The sequence below is a fragment of the Gallus gallus genome, chromosome 4 (genome assembly GCF_016699485.2).
Source record: "Gallus gallus isolate bGalGal1 chromosome 4, bGalGal1.mat.broiler.GRCg7b, whole genome shotgun sequence".
Taxonomy (NCBI): Eukaryota; Metazoa; Chordata; class Aves; order Galliformes; family Phasianidae; genus Gallus; species Gallus gallus.
The window spans coordinates 2,268,220-2,286,291 of NC_052535.1; the positions used below are offsets into that span (position 1 = coordinate 2,268,220).

The following is an 18,072-nucleotide window of genomic DNA, read 5'->3' on the forward strand; positions in this document are numbered from 1 at the left end:
CAGTGCATGGCCTTGTCTTGCCCAGAAGATGAGAGACTTGAGCCCCCCTTAATGATGGAGAGGGCAAGCCAGGCTTTCTGAGCCCCTGCTATTGATGTGGTTGGCCTCACTTTCCTTTCTCCTTTCAGTCCTGAGAGCATGCGGAACCGCAGCGACATCTTCTACCTGCAGCCTGAGAGGTCGTGCATCGCCGAGTCCCCACTTTGGTATTCAGTCATCCCCATGGACAGGAGCATGCTGGAAAGCATGCTGAACCGTATCCTGGTGGTGAGGGAGATCTACGAGGAGCACAGCCGGCTCAGCAGCCTGGAGGATGATATGGACTAAGCACAAGGTGCTGCTGGGCTCGTTCTGCTCCAGCCTTGGACACCTCATCTCCATGACTCCTGTTTTGGGGGCCGTGCAGCACAGCGTGGGGCCGGGACTGCAGCAGTGCTGTCCCCACATTGTTAAAGACATCTCATCCTGCTCGTAACAGGCCTTTCCTACCTACGTGGCGCCTGCGCTCAGCCCTGTCCCAGTGCCAGGTGGGCCATCTTCCCTGGGGCCAACCCCTGCAGCACAGAGGTGGCAAAGCCACCAGGGTGGTGGCCCCTTTTCCTCCCCGTCCTCCCGCTCCCCAGGGCTGCAGCCCCTACCCCCAGCTCTGACACTAACCCCTTCTCCCTGTGCCCTGAGGCAGGAACCACACAATATGGCAGAGCGCTGCCTGGGACCAGCAGGCTCTGAGGCTTTTAAATTCCCCCTTCCCTTGGCATCAGCTCACAGAAGCTGCACGTGGCACGGCAGGAACGGTAGCCCTGCTGCAGTGGGACAGTGTTTTCAGGGCAGCAGGGAAGCACCACCGGCAGAGTGTGAGCCGTTGGAGAGGGGAAGAGTTGCTTCCAGGGGCGGGGGGTGGCCAGGGCTGGCTGTTGGGAGCAGATGAAGTTGGTGCTGGAACGTGGGGTCAGAGACCCAGCTGGGCTGTCTCCCTCAATTTTGTCAGTGTTTTCTGAGTCGGCAGAAAACCGAGTGACACGGGTCTGTGCCAGTGCTGCCCTTCCCTCCCCACTGTCCCCATTCCTGGTGTAGCCCCCTCCGTAGGGCGAGGTGCCACCGGCATTGCAAGCTGGCTGGGGTGCTGGTGGCAGTGGCGGGTCCCTCTGCTCCTGCTCCAGGCTCAGGCAGCTGCTGGCAGAAGCGAGGGGATCTGCTTGGCCTCTCCTCCCTCCCAAAGTTGCAGGGCCCCAGTGCCCTGCCCAGAGCGGGCTGGGCTCCTGCTGTGCTGTTCCCTGCTGCCTCCCGCCCCTCCTCGTGTTCTGGTTGGTTTTCCTGAGCTGTACATGGGTCTCAGCACTGTTTGTTGAGCCTGTATATATTGTTCTGGGCCTTGGCCTGGGGCCCTCTGTTCTCTGTGTCCATGTGGAGAGTGAGCCACTCACCAGTCTTGTTGTAGTGATAACAGGGCGTTAGGACTAACCCTGTGTCTCTGGAAACCATTCATTTCAAATAAAGTTGCAGAAAGTTGCTGGCTGCCCCTGCTTTCCCCATGCGGGGGGTGGGCGCTGGCATGCAGCCCCTTGCTCAGCTCCGTCAGCGGGGAGCTTGCTTGTGGGGCTGGGACTCTCCCTTCCCTGGGCTTGGCTTCTCCCACGGGTGCTGCACGGCTCCGTTGGGCACAAGGGCCCCTGTCCCCTTAATAGTGGGTGATCCCAGCTCAGCACATCCCTGCAGCCAGAGCGTGGCCCTGGGGGAGGAGAGCAGGACGAGCTGCCACCACGCATCTCCTCTCCATCCCTCCCTTGCTGTGCTGCCTGCCCTTCATCCTGCCTGCTCCCCACCCGCAGGACTGCAGCCCAGCATGGCGGTGGCCCTTCCCCAGCCTTTGGGGTCATGCATGAGATGGACGTTCAGACAGCGATGCCACAGCGCCCGTGGGCAGAGCAGGAGTCAAGTGAGGTGCAGGGGGTGTTTATTTGCTCCTCAGGGCCGATGGTTGGGGTGGTGGGGTTTGCCTCTGCCCCGGCTTGGTCCTGCTGCTCCCAGGCCACGCTCAGCTCTCATCCTGGCCGTGGGGTCTGCACCACAGGCCTGGCAGGTCCTGGAGATGGGAACCGCAACTGTGGCCACCATGGCACAGCGCAGCAGCCCACGCATCGCCCATCCCCGAGCATCCTGGAAGGCACCAGCTGCGGTCACACTGCCAGGTCCCCAGCTCGCGCCTTCCCACGGGACCCGCTGGCCACCCCCAGCCACGCACCAGCCTTCCCCAGGGGTGCCAGGTGGGGTCTGCTGGCATCCATGGGGTTGCCACCACCAGGCAAGGTGAAGCGGGCACCGTGTGACCCCGCAAGGCCACCAGGGCCGGGCAGGATGCGGGATCTGGGACGTGGCCGCTGCCGGCACTTGGTGAGGCCCAGGTGGTAAATCTCTACCAGGTTGAGCAGCAGAGACACGCAGGCCACCCCCAGCATGAAGAGGATGAAGATGGTCTTCTCGGTGGGCCGGGAGATGTAGCAGTTGACGGTGTTGGGGCAGGGCCAGCGGCTGCAGGTGTAGAGGGGTTTCAGCTCAAGCCCGTACAAGGCGTACTGCCCCGCAATGAAGCCCGTCTCAAAGAGAGCCTTGAAGATGACGCTGCAGACGTACGTCCTCAGGATGGCCCCACGCATGCGGACCCGGCCCCAGGTGTCCCGTGTTGGGATCCGGGGCTGTCCCTGCTGCCGCCGGGCCCCGCCGCCACCCCGCGCCGCCGCCTGCTGCTGCGCCTTCTCCTCCAGGTGCGCCAGGTGCAGGATGTGGCCCAGGTACACCAGGCTGGGGGTGGAGACGAAGATGATCTGCAGGACCCAGAAGCGCAGGTGGGAGATGGGGAAGGTGCTGTCGTAGCAGGCGTTCTGGCAGCCGGGCTGCTGCGTGTCGCAGGAGAAGCCGGCCAGCTCGTCACCCCACACCCGTTCCGCGGCCGCCCCCAGCACCAGGATGCGGAAGACGAAGAGGACGGTGAGCCAAACCTTCCCCACCACCGTGGAGTGCTCCTGGGCGTTCTCCAGCAGCCTCCCCAGCAGGCTCCAGTCCCCCATGGCGCTGCAAGACAGCCACGTTCCAGACACGCGGACACGTGCCCAACCACAGCCCCATCCCCGGGGTGGGCATGCAGGGACCCGCACTGGGGCTGCCCCCACCTCGCGCACCCCAAACCCCCCGACGCGGTGTGGGGAGCTTCCAGCAGGAGCAGCCCCAGCAGTGGGGCGGGCACGGCTGCCGTGGGGACACCGCCTGCACGGGGACCCCTCACCGTCGTGGGTGTGTGGGTGCTCCCACGCTGTCACCGGAGCGGTGTGGGACGCTCTGAGGCCGCTTCCCCAGCGATCACAGCGCGGACAGGTCTACCCGGCTCCGTCCATCCGTCCATCTACCCGACGGTGGGCAGAGGGTTAGCGGGTTGTGATGCAGCTGCGGGCCCCATTGGCTTTTTTTGTTGTGATTGGCAGATGAAGCAGCCACTGGGGGAAAAATTTCCCCTCTATTTTTGGTCTGGGCACTTTTCTAAATATACTGTGGGGCTGCAGGGGCTGGTGCTCAATGCCACCAGAGGGTCACCGCTCCCGTACGCGTGCTGCTGGGGCACCGTGACTGCCACTGCAACCGCACCCAGGGACCGCAGCCCTCCAAACCCCCGGGTATGGGGCTGGGCAGCCCTGCACATGGAGCAGTGGTAGCCTGGGTGCACCCAGAGCTGCTCCTCTCTGCTCAGGAGTGGGCACCCCACGCTGGCACCGCATCCCCACCCGGGGCACAAAGCAGGGAGGCAGCACCTGAGAATGGACATTTAATGGCCCGAGCACGCAGCGGCAGCCCTGCCCTCCCCATCCCGCTGTCCAGGAGGGCCGGCACCGGGCGTGCAATACGCAAAACGAGGGCAGTGTGTGCCCTTCCCAGGGCTGTGGGGCGGCGTGGGGCTCAGCAGGCGGAGCAGCGGTCGCCCTTCTCCTGCAGGCCGGGGTTGCGGCGCAGCATGTCCTTGAGGGATCCGTCCTGCTCGCTCAGCAGCTGGTTGATCTCGTTCTGCTTGTACTCAGAGGAGATCTTGTGGCCGTAGAAGGAGCCTTTCCCCGAGGAAGGGTTGGAGTTGTGGTGGCTGTGGCGCGTGCAGGCCCGCACCACCAGGTAGACCAACTCGGCCATGTTGAGCACGATGCAGACGCTGGAGGTGACCAGCATGAAGACGGTGAAGATGGTCTTCTCGGTGGGCCGCGAGACGAAGCAGTCGACGGTGTTGGGGCAGGGGTAGGCCTCGCACTTGACCAGCCGCACCATCTGGTAGCCGGGGTAGATCATGTAGAAGAGGTACATGAAGACGGCCTCGAAGATCAGCCGGAAGACCACGCTGCAGACGTACGTCCACCACAGCGATCCCGCGATGCGCATCTTGTGCTTCTTCACCTCCTCCAGGTGCTTGGCGTCCCCGTGGCCCGTCATCACCAGCAGCTTCTTCTCCTGGTGCTGCTGGTAGGCCACGTGCATGGCCACGAGCAGGGCCGGCGTGGTGACCAGGATGAGCTGCAGGGCCCACAGGCGGATGTGAGAGATGGGGAAGAAGTGGTCGTAGCAGACGCTGTTGCAGCCCGGCTGCTGCGTGTTGCAGGTGAAGGCGGACTTCTCGTCCCCCCAGACGCTCTCGGCCGCCACCACCAGCACCATGATCCTGAAGATGAAGATGACGGAGAGCCAGATGCGCCCGATGGCGGTGGAGTGGCGGTTCACCCCGCTCAGCACCGCGTAGAGGCCGGCCCAGTTCATGGCTCCTCACGCCTGGCAGGGAGCAACGAGAGGCGGCGTTAGGAGAGGGACGGTCCCCAGCTGAGAGCCGCCACGGTGGTGGGGGGACACGGGAGCGAGCGGCCACTGCAGCACCGCGGGTGGTGGGCAGGATGGACGGGCAGACAGCGTGACAGCAGAACGGACAGACAGCAGGACAGGAGCTGCTGACACAGCTCAGGGCAGCGCTCTGCCCCGTGGCTCTGCCGTCCCCCTGCCCCCAGCCCAGCCCCACGGCAGAGGGTCAAAGGGCTCCCAGCGTGCGGCCGGGAGCTGCTGCAGGGCCCCTCTGCCTCCCCCCATGTGGGAGCAGAGCTGACCCTTCCGCCCCAGGATGGCTCGGTGCCATCCTCCTGCCCTCCTCCCCACCCGCAGGTGCTGCAGAGGGTGGGGGTGATGCTCCCAGACCCCCCCCCCCCCCCACACCCAGCACTGAGCTCTGCCCGCTCCCTGTGCTGCCTCGCGCACACCCCCAGAGCAGAGCTGAGGATCCCCAGCCCGGGGGGTGCAGCCCTGCAGTACCACCCCACCCCTGCCCTGCCTGGCCCTACGAACCCCCAGTGCCAGCCCCGAGCAGCACTGGGGGCTGCTCTGCACCCAGGCACGGGGCTGGGAGCGGGGACATGCCCCTGGTTTGTACCTGGTGGCGAGGAAGAGTCCCGCTGAGCTGCCCCCAAAGGCCCCTCTAAGGTCTCATGTCTCCCGCAGGAGAGCTCTGCTCCGCCTGCCCTCGTCTCTGTCCACCACTGCCCTGCACTGGAAGTCATATGCTGCTTTATAAACTATTTGCATACAATGGAGCCTTTATGGGCTCCCGAACAACACACTTTAGCATTCAGATCCAACGCCCCGACTTCCGCCCACCCCGGCCAAACAAAGTCCCTGTGTGCTGCGTCCCCGCTCCCACCTCGCCCCGCGCCCAGCACGGATGTGGACCCTCTGCCGCCACCGGGGGGGGGGGGGGGGGGGCTACGGGTCGGCAGCCACCTGGCTACGGCGGGCGGGACGTGGCAGCGGGGAAGGTCCGGGACGGCCAGCACCGAGTGCAGCCACGTGCGGGGACACGGGGCTGAGCCGAGCCGCGTCCCCGTGCGGCAGCGACGGCACCGCGGGGCCGGGGATGGTGCCAGCCGTGCCTTCCCGTGCTCAGAGAAGAGGGGTCCCCGCGTCTCGCCGCCAGCCCCGGGCTCGGAGCAGCACGCGTGGCACGGCTCCGGCTCAGGGCCTGGCACGGACGTGGCACGGTGGGGACGAAGGCGGGGATAGCGCGGCGATGCCCTCCGTGCGCCGCCACCGCAGCCCCGATGCGAGCGCTCGGATCGGGCGCCGAGCAAACGGTGCCGAGCAAACCGCGCCGCGCGTCGCCCTCCCCGCGCCCGACGACCCCGGGTCCCCCCCACCCACCCCCCCGCGGTACCCACCTCGCCGAGGGGACGGCCGACGCTCTCAGTCCCGCACGCCTCCCAGCGCGGCCTCCGGAGCTGCACCCTGGACTTTATACCGCCTCGGTCGCCGCCCACCCCTCCCAAACCGGCCCGCTGCTCCGTCCCAGCGCCGCAGGTGTGCCCCGCTCCCCTCGCCGTGTCCGGGGTCACCGCACCGCCCCACGGCCCCGTCCCATCCTGTCGTTCCCTCCGTGAGCCGTGCGCTGCCGGGCAGGAGCCGGGCGGCCCCGCGCACCCCCACGGAGCAGCTCCGGGGCGTCGTTGGTCGTTCCCGACGCCCAAATTTAATGGGAAAAAGTGCAGAAGGGAAAAACAAACAGCCTCTGTCAACCATTAACCGCGCTGCGGCCGCTCCAAGGTCCCGTCGAGGAGATGGGACGCGGCGGTGGGGCCGGAGGGGCGCTGGGGTGGGGGCAACGCGGGGCTGCGGGGCCCGGGATGGGGCTGAGGGCGGGGAGGGGCGGCCGTCCCCGATAAGGAGCTGAGTCAGCGCTGCCCCCCGCACCGCACCGCGCTGGGAGGCGGAACTGCGGCGGCAGAGGGCGCTGCGGGGCCGGGATGGGTCGGAATGGGAATGGGGATAGGGATGGGGATGGGGATGGGGGAATGAGAATGGGAATGGAGATGGGGTTGAGATGAAGGCGGGAATGGGATGGGGATGGAATGGAACGAGGTGAGGATTAGAGTAGTAATGGGGATGAGGATGAGGTTGGGGTGGGGTAGGGGTAGCGATGGGAATGGGAATGAGGGCGAGAATGGGGTGAGAAGGAGAATGGGAATGAGAATGGGGATAGTGATGGAATGAGGTGAGGATTAGAATAGGAATGGGGATGGGGATGAAGATGAAGGTGGGAATGGGGATGGGGATGGAGGTGGGGATGAGGCTTGAGGTGGAGGAGGAGAACTGCGAGCAGCAACCCCAGGACAGAGTGCATCAAGTGGGGATGTGTTGGTGCTATCAGCCTCTGCTGCCCTTTGTACAGCAGCAAAACATTGTGCAAAGCCCTCGTGCAGGGACAGGCTGTACTCCGAGGGCAGGACCGGCCCTTGGCCGCCAGGAGCAGACGTGGGCTCACGGGTGGTGACGCCAATCCGGAGGTTGGCGGCACGGTGGCGATGTGTGAGGCTGTGGGTACGGGGAGGCGTTGTGCCGGGATGGGATCCGGCTGCAGGACCGGGCTGACGCGGCCGTGGGGTCGGGGTGTGACGGAGGGAATCGATGTCCAACCACCACCGACGCACAGCGGTGCCGGGCAGTGCTGTCAGAGCTGCCTTTGCCTGCAGTGATGGCATCGCGGGCGTCCCCAAAGAGGCAGATCCCCCTCGTTGGAGCCAGCTCTGCCGGGAAGGGCGCAGACGGCACAGAAATGCTTTGTGCTGCAGAGCGAGGTCAGGGGAGCACAGCGCTCATGGAGCAATGGCTGTGCTGTGTGGCTGGGCCCTGAGCCGGGGGGGCGGGGGCCCGGAGCCGGACCGGGACACAGAGCAGGACACGGACCAGGACCACGACACGGCTGTGCTGCTGCGCTCCCACTGGCGGTGGCTCCCGGCGCACCACGGGCACACAGTGGCCGCTCACACAGTTCAGTTCCCTTCTGCTCCTCTTTGCCCGCAGCTCCAACCACATCCCCGGAGCCGGGGATATCCCGTGTCCTCACGCAGATGTTGACCACGTGTGCTCTCAGGGATGTGGTGTCCGCTCTCTGCTGACTGGGGACACCCAGAGCGGATGGCAGCAGGATGGGGAGGGTGGCAGAAGCAGCACCTCGATGGCAGCGTGTCGCCTGTCACCAGCTTGCACCCGGGGTCCTGCTGGGGTGGCTGTGCTGGTATGCGGGGAAGGCAAGGAATGGGGCACAGAAGGACAGGGGGAGCTCCTGTTGTGGGGCAGGAACCCACCTCCCCACCCCGTGGAGGGGACTGCAGGGTGGCAGCTGGCAGTGTCCCCGGGGTCTTTGGGGTGGGCTGCCATCCCCTGGGCAGCGCTGGCCCCACTGCCTGCACTGCAGTGAGTGGGCTGTGCCGGAGCCGCGCCGTGGAGCGATGGCATCACCATGGCAACCCGTCCCCCGTGGACCAATGTGGGTTTCCAGGGTTTCCATCCATCCCAGTTCTCCTACAGCTGGCACTGAAGGCGGCATCCGATGGGAGCGCTGGGTGGGTCTGAGCAGAGGGCACCAAGCTCAGGGCAGTGCTGAGTGGGGCTGAAGGGACAGGATTTGGGGGGTGGGAAGGATACCAGCTGGGCATCCCCCCATCAACCCCATGGCAAAGGGTCGGCTGCCCCTGGGTGCCCCCCACCTCGTGCTGGCTGCAGGATGAGGACCCTCCAAGCAGCACTCATGCAGCACCGCCCGCCTCCCCCCGCTCCCCCCCCAGCCCCAGCCCTTGGCCCAGCTCTGCTGCTGCGCTGCCTGGAGGCGATTCAGGCCCCCATGCCTGGTTGCCATGGCAACTCCAGTGGAAATTACATTAAAAAGCAATGAAACCAGCAGATTTCTGATCGGCAAGCAGGGGGAGGGGAGCAGGGCTGGGCAGGGTGGGAGGGGGCACGGTGGGGTGCCTATGGGGTGGGTGAGGTCCTGCACAGGGCCTCAATGCCACAGGGACCCGGAAGGGCTGGGACGTCCGGGGGCCCCACGGTGCCCCCAGTGTCAGCAGTGCTGGGGACGGGTGGCACCCCTGCCCAGGTGGGTGCCGGGACCAATGGGACCCCCAGGTTGGGGCATCCCTGTGCTCCATCCCCTGCACGTTTCAAGGAGAGGCAAGACACACCGCTATTAAAAATATCACTTCTGTTTTATTTGGAATTTGTTACTCTGAGCGGGTGACAGGGTATAAATACATTCTCCAACCAGCAGCCTCACCCCAAACCAGGGCTGTGTGGGACCATGTGGGGCTGTGTGGGGCCGGCCGGCACCGGTGCGTCACGGCTGCCAGCGCGGGCAGCGTCTGCCAGCCGGACCGGGGCTGAGGGTGGCATCCCTGTGGGGACACGGGACCCGTCCCCTCCTCCTGTGCCCAGGGTGACCACGCTGGGGGCCAAGCAAACCCCTGCCCTCACTGCTCCCGGGTAGCTCCTTCCCCACGTCCAGCCCCGAGCTCCCCACTACCTGCAGCCATCACCGGCTCTGCGGGTGCCCCAGCCCTGGGACAGGCGCCCTGTCCCCGGTGGCACACCCTGGCATGGGGGGGTGGCGAGGTGGGGAGCAGGGCAGGGTGGCAGTGGGTGGCTGCGCTTTGGCAGCACGCATCCAACCCCGTCGGGTGACCCCGCAGAGGGCTGAGGGTGGCACTGGACTGGGGGCTGGGATGGGGCCGAGGGGCCGTGGGGTGCCCGTGGCCGGGCCCTGGCGTGGGCTTTTTGGCTGAGATCCGTGGGCACGGGTGACAGAGGAGGGAGAATATCAAAAATACAAAAGAGCGCGGCCTTGCAGCGCGGAGGCAGGGCCCTGCCTGGTGCCTGGTGCCCGCCGGCCCCGTGCGCGGGTACTGGGGCCGTGGGGCCGCGTCGGGGCCGGCACCGCGCACACACGCTGGGGTTCTTCTAACTGGCTTTTTATTTTATATCAAGAACACTTGGTTTAAAATCTTTACAAAGGACAAAACGCGGCGACTCCGTTAGTGTGTAAAGAACTAAAGATCTGCTTTAAAAAACGTCTCTGCAAAGAGAAACGACTGACACAAAAGAGATTCTCTGCAGCGCAAAGAGGGGGCAGAGGTGCCACGTCCCCGTCGCGGGGCGGCTCCCCGGCTCCCAGCGCCCGCACCCAGCGCGAGGCCGGGCCCCTGCCCGCTGCCTCTGCCCTTAGCACCATGGCACAGTGACGGAGCCTTATCCACGGCGCTCTGGATGCCGAACCTCCTCCAAGAGGGATGCCCGGCACCGCTGCTCGCCCGTCTCGGGGTGCTCGGTGGGCGCGGGGGATGCCGTGTCCCCATCGGGGGGCACAGCCCCGGTGCACCGGTGGGGCCCTCCTGCCGGGAGCCGGAGAGTTGAAGCACTTCTCAAAGTTAGAAAGGAATGAAAGAAAGCGCCGAGGGAAGCGGGGCGGCCGGCGGTGCGCAGCGCCCGCAGGTTTGGGCTTGGTGTCACGCCGTCCGTGTGCGCCACCCGTCCGTCCGTCTGTCCGCCCGTCCATCCGGGGGCTCCCGCCGGTCCCTCTGCCAGTGTCTGCCGAGTGCGTGTGCGTGCGTGCGTGGGGGTGCGCCGGCCGCGGGCAGCTATACCCTGGTGGTGGAGTGTGAGTGCGGGAGCCCCGTGCTGTTGAAACCGGCGGCGAAGGTGTTGTAGGGGTGCAGGGTCTGCAGCCCCACCAGCGAGTTGGGGATCATGGTGATGGTGTTGGGCGTCATGAGCGGGATGTCATCCGGGGAGCGGCGCAGCGTCAGCGTGTAGTCGGGCAGGGCGGCGAGGCGCAGCGTGTCGTGGGGCGGCACGGCCTCGCACTCGTGGTGCGCCTGGCCGGCCTGCAGGGACGGCATCTCCTCGTCGGGCGCGTGGGCGATGTCGTTGGCGGCGCCGCGCTGCGGGCTGGGCTGCCGGTGCGTGTCCTGCCGCCGCTTGTCCTTGCGGTAGTAGAGGGCGGCGAAGGCCAACACGTTGAGGAAGAGGAGCGAGGCGCCCACGGCGATGGTGACGCTCAGCTCGGTGGAGTAGTCGCGGGGGCTCTCGAGCAGGGTGCCCGCCTCCTGCTCCGGGCTCCACTTCTCCTTCCCGTTCTCGCTGTTGTAGGCGGGTGAGATGGCGGGGCGCTTGGTGGTCCAGATCTTGCCGTTGGGCCGGCGGGTGATGTGGGAGTTCTGCGTGGTGTCGGGCGGCGGCACTTTGGTGGTGGTGGAGGTGTAGTGGAACATGTCGTGCAGGTTGTACAGGTGGGGGACCAGGTGCTTCCAGAAAGCCACCTTGGTGGCTCGGTAGTGGTCGCGCACCCGCGGCTTCAGCCCGATGTGCAGGTACAGCTGGTCGCGGGGGTTGTACTTGGACCAGGCCACCTCCTCAAACCTGTTGGCCTTGGTGTGGATGAACTTGGTGTCCTGGGGGACGGGCTTGTTGGGGTCCCTGCGAGACACAGACAAAACAGAGCTAGCGTCGGGCAGAGCCGGAGAGGCGAGGTGAAAGAGCCAGCTACCTCCGGATAAACAAAGGGAGGCACAGATGGGCAGCATCCCAAACCCTGAGTCAAGCCTCACCCATGATAACCATGACCAAGTTGCTCCCACAGCCCTGCCCTCAGCTGTGGCTGGAGCCCCATCCTGGGCTGACGCCGGCTACAGCCATGCCGGGTCCCCATCACCCTGCCCAAGGCAGGAGCACAAGGAGCCAGGCCCACGGATCTCCAGGTACAAGGGACTCATTGCCACCCTGCCACCCCTCGCTCAAGTGCAGACCGCTGCCCACCCTGCCCCGCTCACCCTGTCTTGGCAAAGTTGGTCCAGTAGGTCATCACCACAGCACTGAGCATGACATCGTTCTTGGAGAAGTTGCAGGGAAAGAGGTCTGTGGGGCCGATCATGGGGATCCCGAACACATAAGGCACCTCATCCCCGTGGGCTGCGTCGGACCACGCGGGCTTCATCAGGCTCTGGCAGTGGTGGTAGAAGGCGTAGAAGTAGGTTGGGGAGCCGTAGCGGGCGTGCAGGTCAGCTGTCACCACCGACGGCTCCACCCACTGGTGGTCGGTGAAGAGGGCCACCAGGGTCTTGCGGCGCGTCTCGGGGTTGTCCCTGTCAGCCCAATCTGTGTACATGAACTTGATGGTTTCTCGCAGGGTGTCCTTGCCCTCGGGGTAGCCGTACAGATTGTCTACAAAGTTGGAGACCGAGTAGTCAAAGTCGCTGCCCGAAACGCCGTCCTCGGGGTCCACCACACCCTCCACGAACTTCAGCCCCTCGCCTTGGTTGACACCCAGCATGATGTCGTAATTGAGGAACTCGCCCTGCTCCATCAGGATCTCTGGGTCATCTGGGATCACATCCCCGTCAATGACCGGCCCAAAGGCCACGTGGTAGCGGGCTGGCTGGATGTCTTGTTCCACCAACTCCTTGGCACTCTTCTGCCGCAGGCAGTCCACCATGTCCACCGTGTCCAGCACGTTGCAGCCCACCTTGTCTGCCAGCATGCTGGTGTACTTGACGGGCTGGTAGTTCACCGCCCAGCTGGAGAGCGCGGAGCCGCTCTGGATGATGGCTCTCTGGAAGAGACCTGCAAGAGAAGCAAAGGAGATCAGAGATGCTCCAACACCCTGAGGCTGCAATGGGGTGCTGTGCTCCCACGGCAGGCATCTCATGGGGATGTCCCAGCATCTTCACGGCTGTGTCACAGCCAGCACTTGCTGAGTATCACGCTCCATCCCCACCATCGCACGCTGCCGCCATCCTCCAGCCCGGGGGTGGGACCACACGGCAGCAGCGGGAGGGTTAATCCTTGCTCGGGGACACTTAACCCTGCCTGTCCCACCCTCTGCTTTGTCAGGGTCCCCCTCGCCCCCCTCCCTGCCACTTCCTGCCCAGCTGGGGCTGCTTGGTGCCAATCCGGCCCCGTGGGAGCACGCTGCCAGATGCACAAAGAGGGCCTTTCTGCCACTGGGAACACAGAGGGAGTGGACTTTCGCCCTGGAAAGCGGGGCCACAAAGGCCCTGGCCCAGGCGGAGGAATGCGTGGCTGGGCTCCAGCCCCATGTCAATGGCGCTTGTGCTCAGAATACAAAGGGCTGCGAGGAAGCGGAGCCTCCGGGGCGGTGCAAGGCAGCCAAGCTCGGGGTGCACCCCATGGTCTCTGCTCTCTGGCCAGCCCTCTCTTGCACCCTTGTGCCTCACTGGACCCTGGTACTCGATGGCTGCCAGATTCCATTTCATGTGTGGTGCATGGTGCAGCATCGTGGCACGGGGCACGGCTGAGCTCGCAGAGTGCTGCAGGAGACCCAGCTGCACACCTGAACCCGTGCAGCTCTGCAGGGAGCACGTCCCTTCCTGCAGCAGCAGTGCTGGGAGGATCCTGGCTACCAGCCACAGTGCCCATAGCTGTCTGCACGCACAGTCCTTGCTCTGCCAAGTACCTGACGTACAGTCCCATGCGCTGGGACAAAGAGAAGTCACAAGCTCTGTTTGTCACCTCCCAGTGCCCTAGAAAGCAGCGCCCAGCCTACAGGCCTGAGTCTGGCTGTGGGCTTGCATGCTCTGCACCATCACCCACCATCGAGCAGCTGATCTGGGGGTTCCCTGAGCCACACTGGACGCTTCCAAGGCGAGGATCCTCCTTAAAGACACTCCCTACAGCAGCAGCTATTGACCTTGCCATCAGCGTGCTGCCCACTGGGCACTGGCCATTTCCCACCAAGGTGACAGACCCTCCCCACACCTTTGCTGAGGGAGAGAAGCAGCACTTTGCTTCTTGGCAAGGAATCCACATGCTAGCAAGCAACAGGGCTGGCAGGGGAGCTGCGGGTCTTCCTGGCAGCCAGACACAGCGTGTGCAGCACCAGCCTCCCATGTCTGCCTCTCGCCGCGCCTGGCAGAGCAGGCACAAATTAGCTGCTTCATTAATAGCTCTTGATCACTACGTGTTTTATTTTGATCCGATAAAAACAAACCCGCCTGGTCTCCAGGCAGCATCTCGGTGTGGCTTCCCTGCTGTGCTGCAGAGATGGCCCTGGGGAGATGGGTGCCCTGGAGCAGGGCTGGATGAGGGCGTTCTGTGTCCATTTGTTCTGATGCAGTGCTGGCTGCAGCATCAGCATCTCCCCTCCCTCCTCGCTGCGTTCACAGCCAAGGCGGTGAGGGAGCCGGGTACCTGGCACCAACGTGATGCAAAGGATACAGCATGCAGACACAGGGTTTAGTGGCAGAAAGCCTGGTGTCATCCAAAGAGTGCTGTGCTGGGCTCTTCAACCATGGAGGGAAAGCCAGCGAGCAGCTGCAGTTGTTTTGGGGAAGTAATTGCTGGGTTCCCCAGTCAACCCAGACTCTCTCCATGCTGCCAGCTGCATCTCCAACTCAGTTTGGTCAGAGAAAACCCTTCTCTCTGTGTGGGAGCTTTCAGGCTGCAAAAGACTAGTCTATTCACTGCCCCGTGTACCCATGCATGTGCAGAAGGGCTTGTGGAGCCCCAGGTACTCATCCATGGGGACAGCATGGCCACACATGCATCCTTGAGCCACAGAGTGTCCCCTGCATGCAGGTGGAGCCCATCCTGCTGCTCAGGAATCTGCAGAGATCTGCCCTTGCTCCTTCATCACACAACACCAGATTTCCCAGCGCACACATGCAAAGCATTTCCTGGTTTTACCATAGAAAGTGTCTCCTAATACCCAGTCATGCTTGTACAAGTGACCTGAAGAAGATGGGATGACATCCCCAGCAGCATCCTGCTCAGGGTCAGCAGGAGGATGGAGGACTGTGCAGTGCGGAGGCACTGACTTTGGGCACTGGGCACTCACGGAGGAGCATGGACTGATCACAAACGTCCTGAGATCCTGGGGCAGCAGGGAAAGCAGTTTACCCAGGGCAGACCTGACCTGGGCCACTGCAGCTTCACCTTTCTTCTTGTTTCCAAACATTTCACCTCTTTGCAAGCCCATCTTTGCCATGCTTTACTCCGAGCTGGCAGGGTGCAGGTGAAGGTGACAGCAGAGCAAGTGGGCTTAGGGGCAGACTGACTCTTAATTCCTTGGATCTTGTACCAAAATGGCCCAGCCATAGTATGAAGCACTTTTCTCCCACCATTAACATGTGCTCAGCATGTGACACACCTCCCAGCAACCAGCACCAGCCTCGTGCAGGACGTGGCACCTCCAAGCTGAACCCTTCAAACTAAATACTACCAAACAGACGGCGCTGCTGGCTCTGGTGCAGACATCTTTGTAGCAGTCTGGGCTGAGATCACTGCTGCTTTAAAGATTGGGGTGATCAGTCCATCCTCCATCCTCCCAAGGCCTGCAGGGAAGGCTGAGCAGCTCCTCTGCCACATGCTGACTTTCTGAAAGTTTCCTTTCTTTGTGCACTGTTCCCAGGCTCTCTAGCAGGGCTGCAGCTCTTCAGTGTGAGGTGCCATTCTGTTGTGCCTGCCTGCATTTCTGAGGGGCAGCTGTGCCCACTGCCCCTATGTGTCCTGTGCCCATGCACAGGGATGTGGTACTGCATGAGGTTAACTATCTATTGTATGTGCCCCGTGGAAGTTCTCCCTGGTACTCTGGTGCCCTGCGGACCACACTTAGTTCAGGTTTTCCTCCTGCCATTTTCTTTAGGAAGTTAAAGGCAGAACAACTCTTCTCAGCTGGCTGAAAATCTTTTTTCCAGTTTTCAATCTAAATTTATTCACAGGTGTTCTATATGCATTTGCTCTTACACCAGCACAATCTTGTAGCATAAACAATTCCTTTCTTTATCTAGAGCAAACACTCCACTGCATTTACAATGTGATATCAACCCCATCACCTCCACCTGCGTTGTGCAAACTTCAGCACTCCCAGACCTCCGCTCCGGTACCATGGGGCCTCATTGCCTCCGCAGGCTCACACCCACCTTTGCTCCTACTCCAGCATGAATTCCTTGGCGCCACAGGCACCTACCTTCTGAGTGGTGGGAGAGGGTGAGCAGGCTGACGCAGGAGGCACCGATGCCGGAACCGAAGACGGTGATGCGCAAAGGATCGCCGCCGAAGAAGGCGATGTTCTCACTGACCCAACGCAGCGCCTGGATCTGGTCCAGCAGCCCATAGTTGCCCTTGGCAGCCTGGTCCCCTGTGCTCAGGAACCCTGAGAGCGAAGCAGAGCCCTGTTAGTGATGGGGGAAGCAGGCCGACCTCCCACCCCTCCCTGAGCCTCGGGGAGAGCCTATGGGATCCTGTCCCGCCATGACCAGTATAGGGTCCTATGGGTGCTGTGGTTGGAGTGGGGATATTATAGTGCTGTTCACATGTGGTTGAGGGGTGAGATAGAGCCACCCACACTAACGACAGGCCAGGATGTCTCCCACAAGCTCCAAGGAAAGCTGAGAGCACCAGGGAGCAATGTGCGTGCACAGCCAATGCTTCCCATGGAATAGCGTGGTCTGGGGGAGGCTCTATAAATGTAAGGAGGTGGGCTGGGCAGAGAGGAACCGACTGCAGCTTTAAATGCAAAATCTTTCAGTGAGGAAGATGCTGAGAAATGCTTTCAATAATCAAGGTAACACCCAAGATAAGCTATCGGTGTTTTGTTTGCCTTGACTCAAAGCAGGAAACCAAAGCCATGCTGCTGAGGGTAACCTGGCAGCAGGGAGTGGTGCTGCTCCGGCACCGGGGTGCGCCTGCAGGCACACTGCGGCACTTCAGTGGAGACACCAATGGCACCTTTTAAGTCAGATTTCAGATTGTATTTCACATCTCTTAAATTTGCACTATCAATCCGAAAGGCCCGACTTTTAATATCGAAAGGTCTTGAGTATGTTTGTTTTTACAGAAAAGCTTATTTTCTACCAGATAAATCCGAGCAAGGCTGCTGATCTGTGACTGTCATCCCCAAGTGGAGGTTGGGCACAGGAGCTGTTGGAGGGATGTGGCGCCCAGGTGTGGGGCACTGAGCCCCTGACCCAGCTGAGTGTGAGCAGCAGAGCCTGTGGGGTGGCTTGGATGGACTCTTCCCCAGCAAAGCCCTTGGAGGGCTGAGCACGGTTCCATGCATCTTGCAGGAAACCACAGAGAGAGCAAAATCAACCTTACAGCCCTCCCGTTTCCTTCCCCAGGGGATGCATTTGGGTTTGTGCACTGCCCATGTAGGGTAAGGGGAGCTCCTGGACCTGCCCTAGCCCTGGGCACAGGCTGCTGGAGCACAGGCACTGCTGTTGGCTCTGTTGGCATCCACGGGGAGGTGAGGCAGCACCCTCTGGCAGCTCAGAGCTGTGAGCACTCTCAGGAGGTGATGCTGCGTAAACACATTTTTTCATTTATTTAGCCACAGACCAATATTTGCTTTCAGCTGAGCCAGGTTGCGTAAAAAAGCCTGGGTGACCGGTGCCAGGAACTTGACCACACTGCTGTGGGCACCGCCACGTGGCACGGCACTTGGCCACCTCTCCCTGTCCCCTGCCCCGTAGCACAGCCCATACCGAGCACTCCGACGCGGTAGTTGAGTGTGATGACAATCACGTTCCCGTAGCTGGCCAGGACACTGCCGTCGATCATGTTCCCTGTGCCCTCCATGTATGAGCCGCCGTGGATGTACACCATCACCGGCTTGGCCCCGCTGTCCCGGATGTCTGGAAGGAGAGGAGGTTAAACACGGGACCCCGCTGGCGACCGCAGCACCCTGCCAAGAGGCAGACCACAGAGAGAGGAGGGCAATGCCAGCTGCCAGGACCAGGGAGGGGGCTGCAACAGCCAAACCCAGAGCCCAAAGCCATGGCACAGTCCTGCCGACCCCCCTAACCCTGCCAGATCCCCCGTGGTAGGCAGCCACTGTCACCATCCCAGCACTGCTGTCCCCTGGGCAGGAGCTGCCCGGAGTCTCAGTGCGTGCAGGAGAGGCACCGGCTGGACTCAGCTTCTCTTCCCTGGAGCCGGGCTCTGGCTGCAGGCAGGAGCTGGCACCTCCATAGTGGCAGTGGCTGTAGGGCACCAACAGACTGGGGCTGCTCACGGAGTTTGTTCCTGCGTCCCCGTGGCCCCAAGCCCTCAGCTCCGGGAGTGCTGGCAGCTGGCATTGAAGAGGGGCAGGGATGGGGTGTGCAGGACCTGGAGGGCGGGGGGGCACTGGTGGGTGCTCCCACCTCTCACTCGCCCACCTCCCCACCTTCCCAATTGCCCAGGGAGGCAGAAACCTGCCGGCTGCCTGGATGCAAACCCATG

The 18,072-nt window shown here is 63.0% G+C and overlaps 4 protein-coding genes across 11 annotated transcripts in view; 1 reads left to right on the forward strand and 3 right to left on the reverse strand.

Annotated features, from left to right (window-relative positions):
• The window catches only part of ZMYM3 (zinc finger MYM-type containing 3), a 31,322-nt gene extending 29,813 nt beyond the window's left edge, over positions 1–1,509 (forward strand). For all 7 annotated transcript variants that reach the window (XM_040700030.2, XM_015278406.4, XM_015278403.4 and 4 more), the window contains one exon: positions 129–1,509. In XM_040700030.2, coding sequence (XP_040555964.1) covers positions 129–327 — 199 coding nt within the window. In that variant the 3' untranslated portion in view covers positions 328–1,509. The remainder of the gene's footprint in view (positions 1–128) is intronic.
• A 428-nt stretch (positions 1,510–1,937) lies between these two features.
• LOC428702 (gap junction alpha-3 protein-like) lies at positions 1,938–3,422 on the reverse strand. The gene is made up of 2 exons (XM_015278408.3): positions 3,281–3,422; positions 1,938–3,069 (listed from the first exon to the last, which is right to left on the reverse strand). Exon 2 carries the CDS (start codon positions 3,063–3,065, stop codon positions 2,178–2,180), a length of 888 nt encoding a protein of 295 aa, XP_015133894.2. The 5' UTR covers positions 3,066–3,069; positions 3,281–3,422; the 3' UTR covers positions 1,938–2,177.
• Positions 3,423–3,801: 379 nt separating this feature from the next.
• On the reverse strand, positions 3,802–6,273 carry GJB1 (gap junction protein beta 1). Of its 2 annotated transcripts, XM_025149469.3 has the most exons (3): positions 6,225–6,273; positions 5,444–5,559; positions 3,802–4,797 (listed from the first exon to the last, which is right to left on the reverse strand). In XM_025149469.3, the coding sequence occupies exon 3, from the start codon at positions 4,783–4,785 to the stop codon at positions 3,946–3,948; it is 840 nt and encodes a 279-aa protein (XP_025005237.1). In that variant the 5' UTR covers positions 4,786–4,797; positions 5,444–5,559; positions 6,225–6,273; the 3' UTR covers positions 3,802–3,945. The 2 variants fall into 2 exon arrangements, with proteins under 2 accessions (XP_025005237.1, NP_989702.1); NM_204371.3 differs by lacking the exon at positions 5,444–5,559.
• Positions 6,274–9,031: 2,758 nt separating this feature from the next.
• NLGN3 (neuroligin 3) overlaps positions 9,032–18,072 on the reverse strand; it is a 30,429-nt gene continuing 21,388 nt past the window's right edge. Inside the window, exons 3-6 of the mRNA NM_001173521.2 lie at positions 17,334–17,483; positions 15,818–16,003; positions 11,664–12,453; positions 9,032–11,310 (exon numbers count right to left, since the gene is read on the reverse strand). Of these exons, the coding sequence (NP_001166992.1) occupies positions 10,473–11,310; positions 11,664–12,453; positions 15,818–16,003; positions 17,334–17,483 (1,964 nt within the window). The 3' untranslated portion in view covers positions 9,032–10,472. The remainder of the gene's footprint in view (positions 11,311–11,663; positions 12,454–15,817; positions 16,004–17,333; positions 17,484–18,072) is intronic.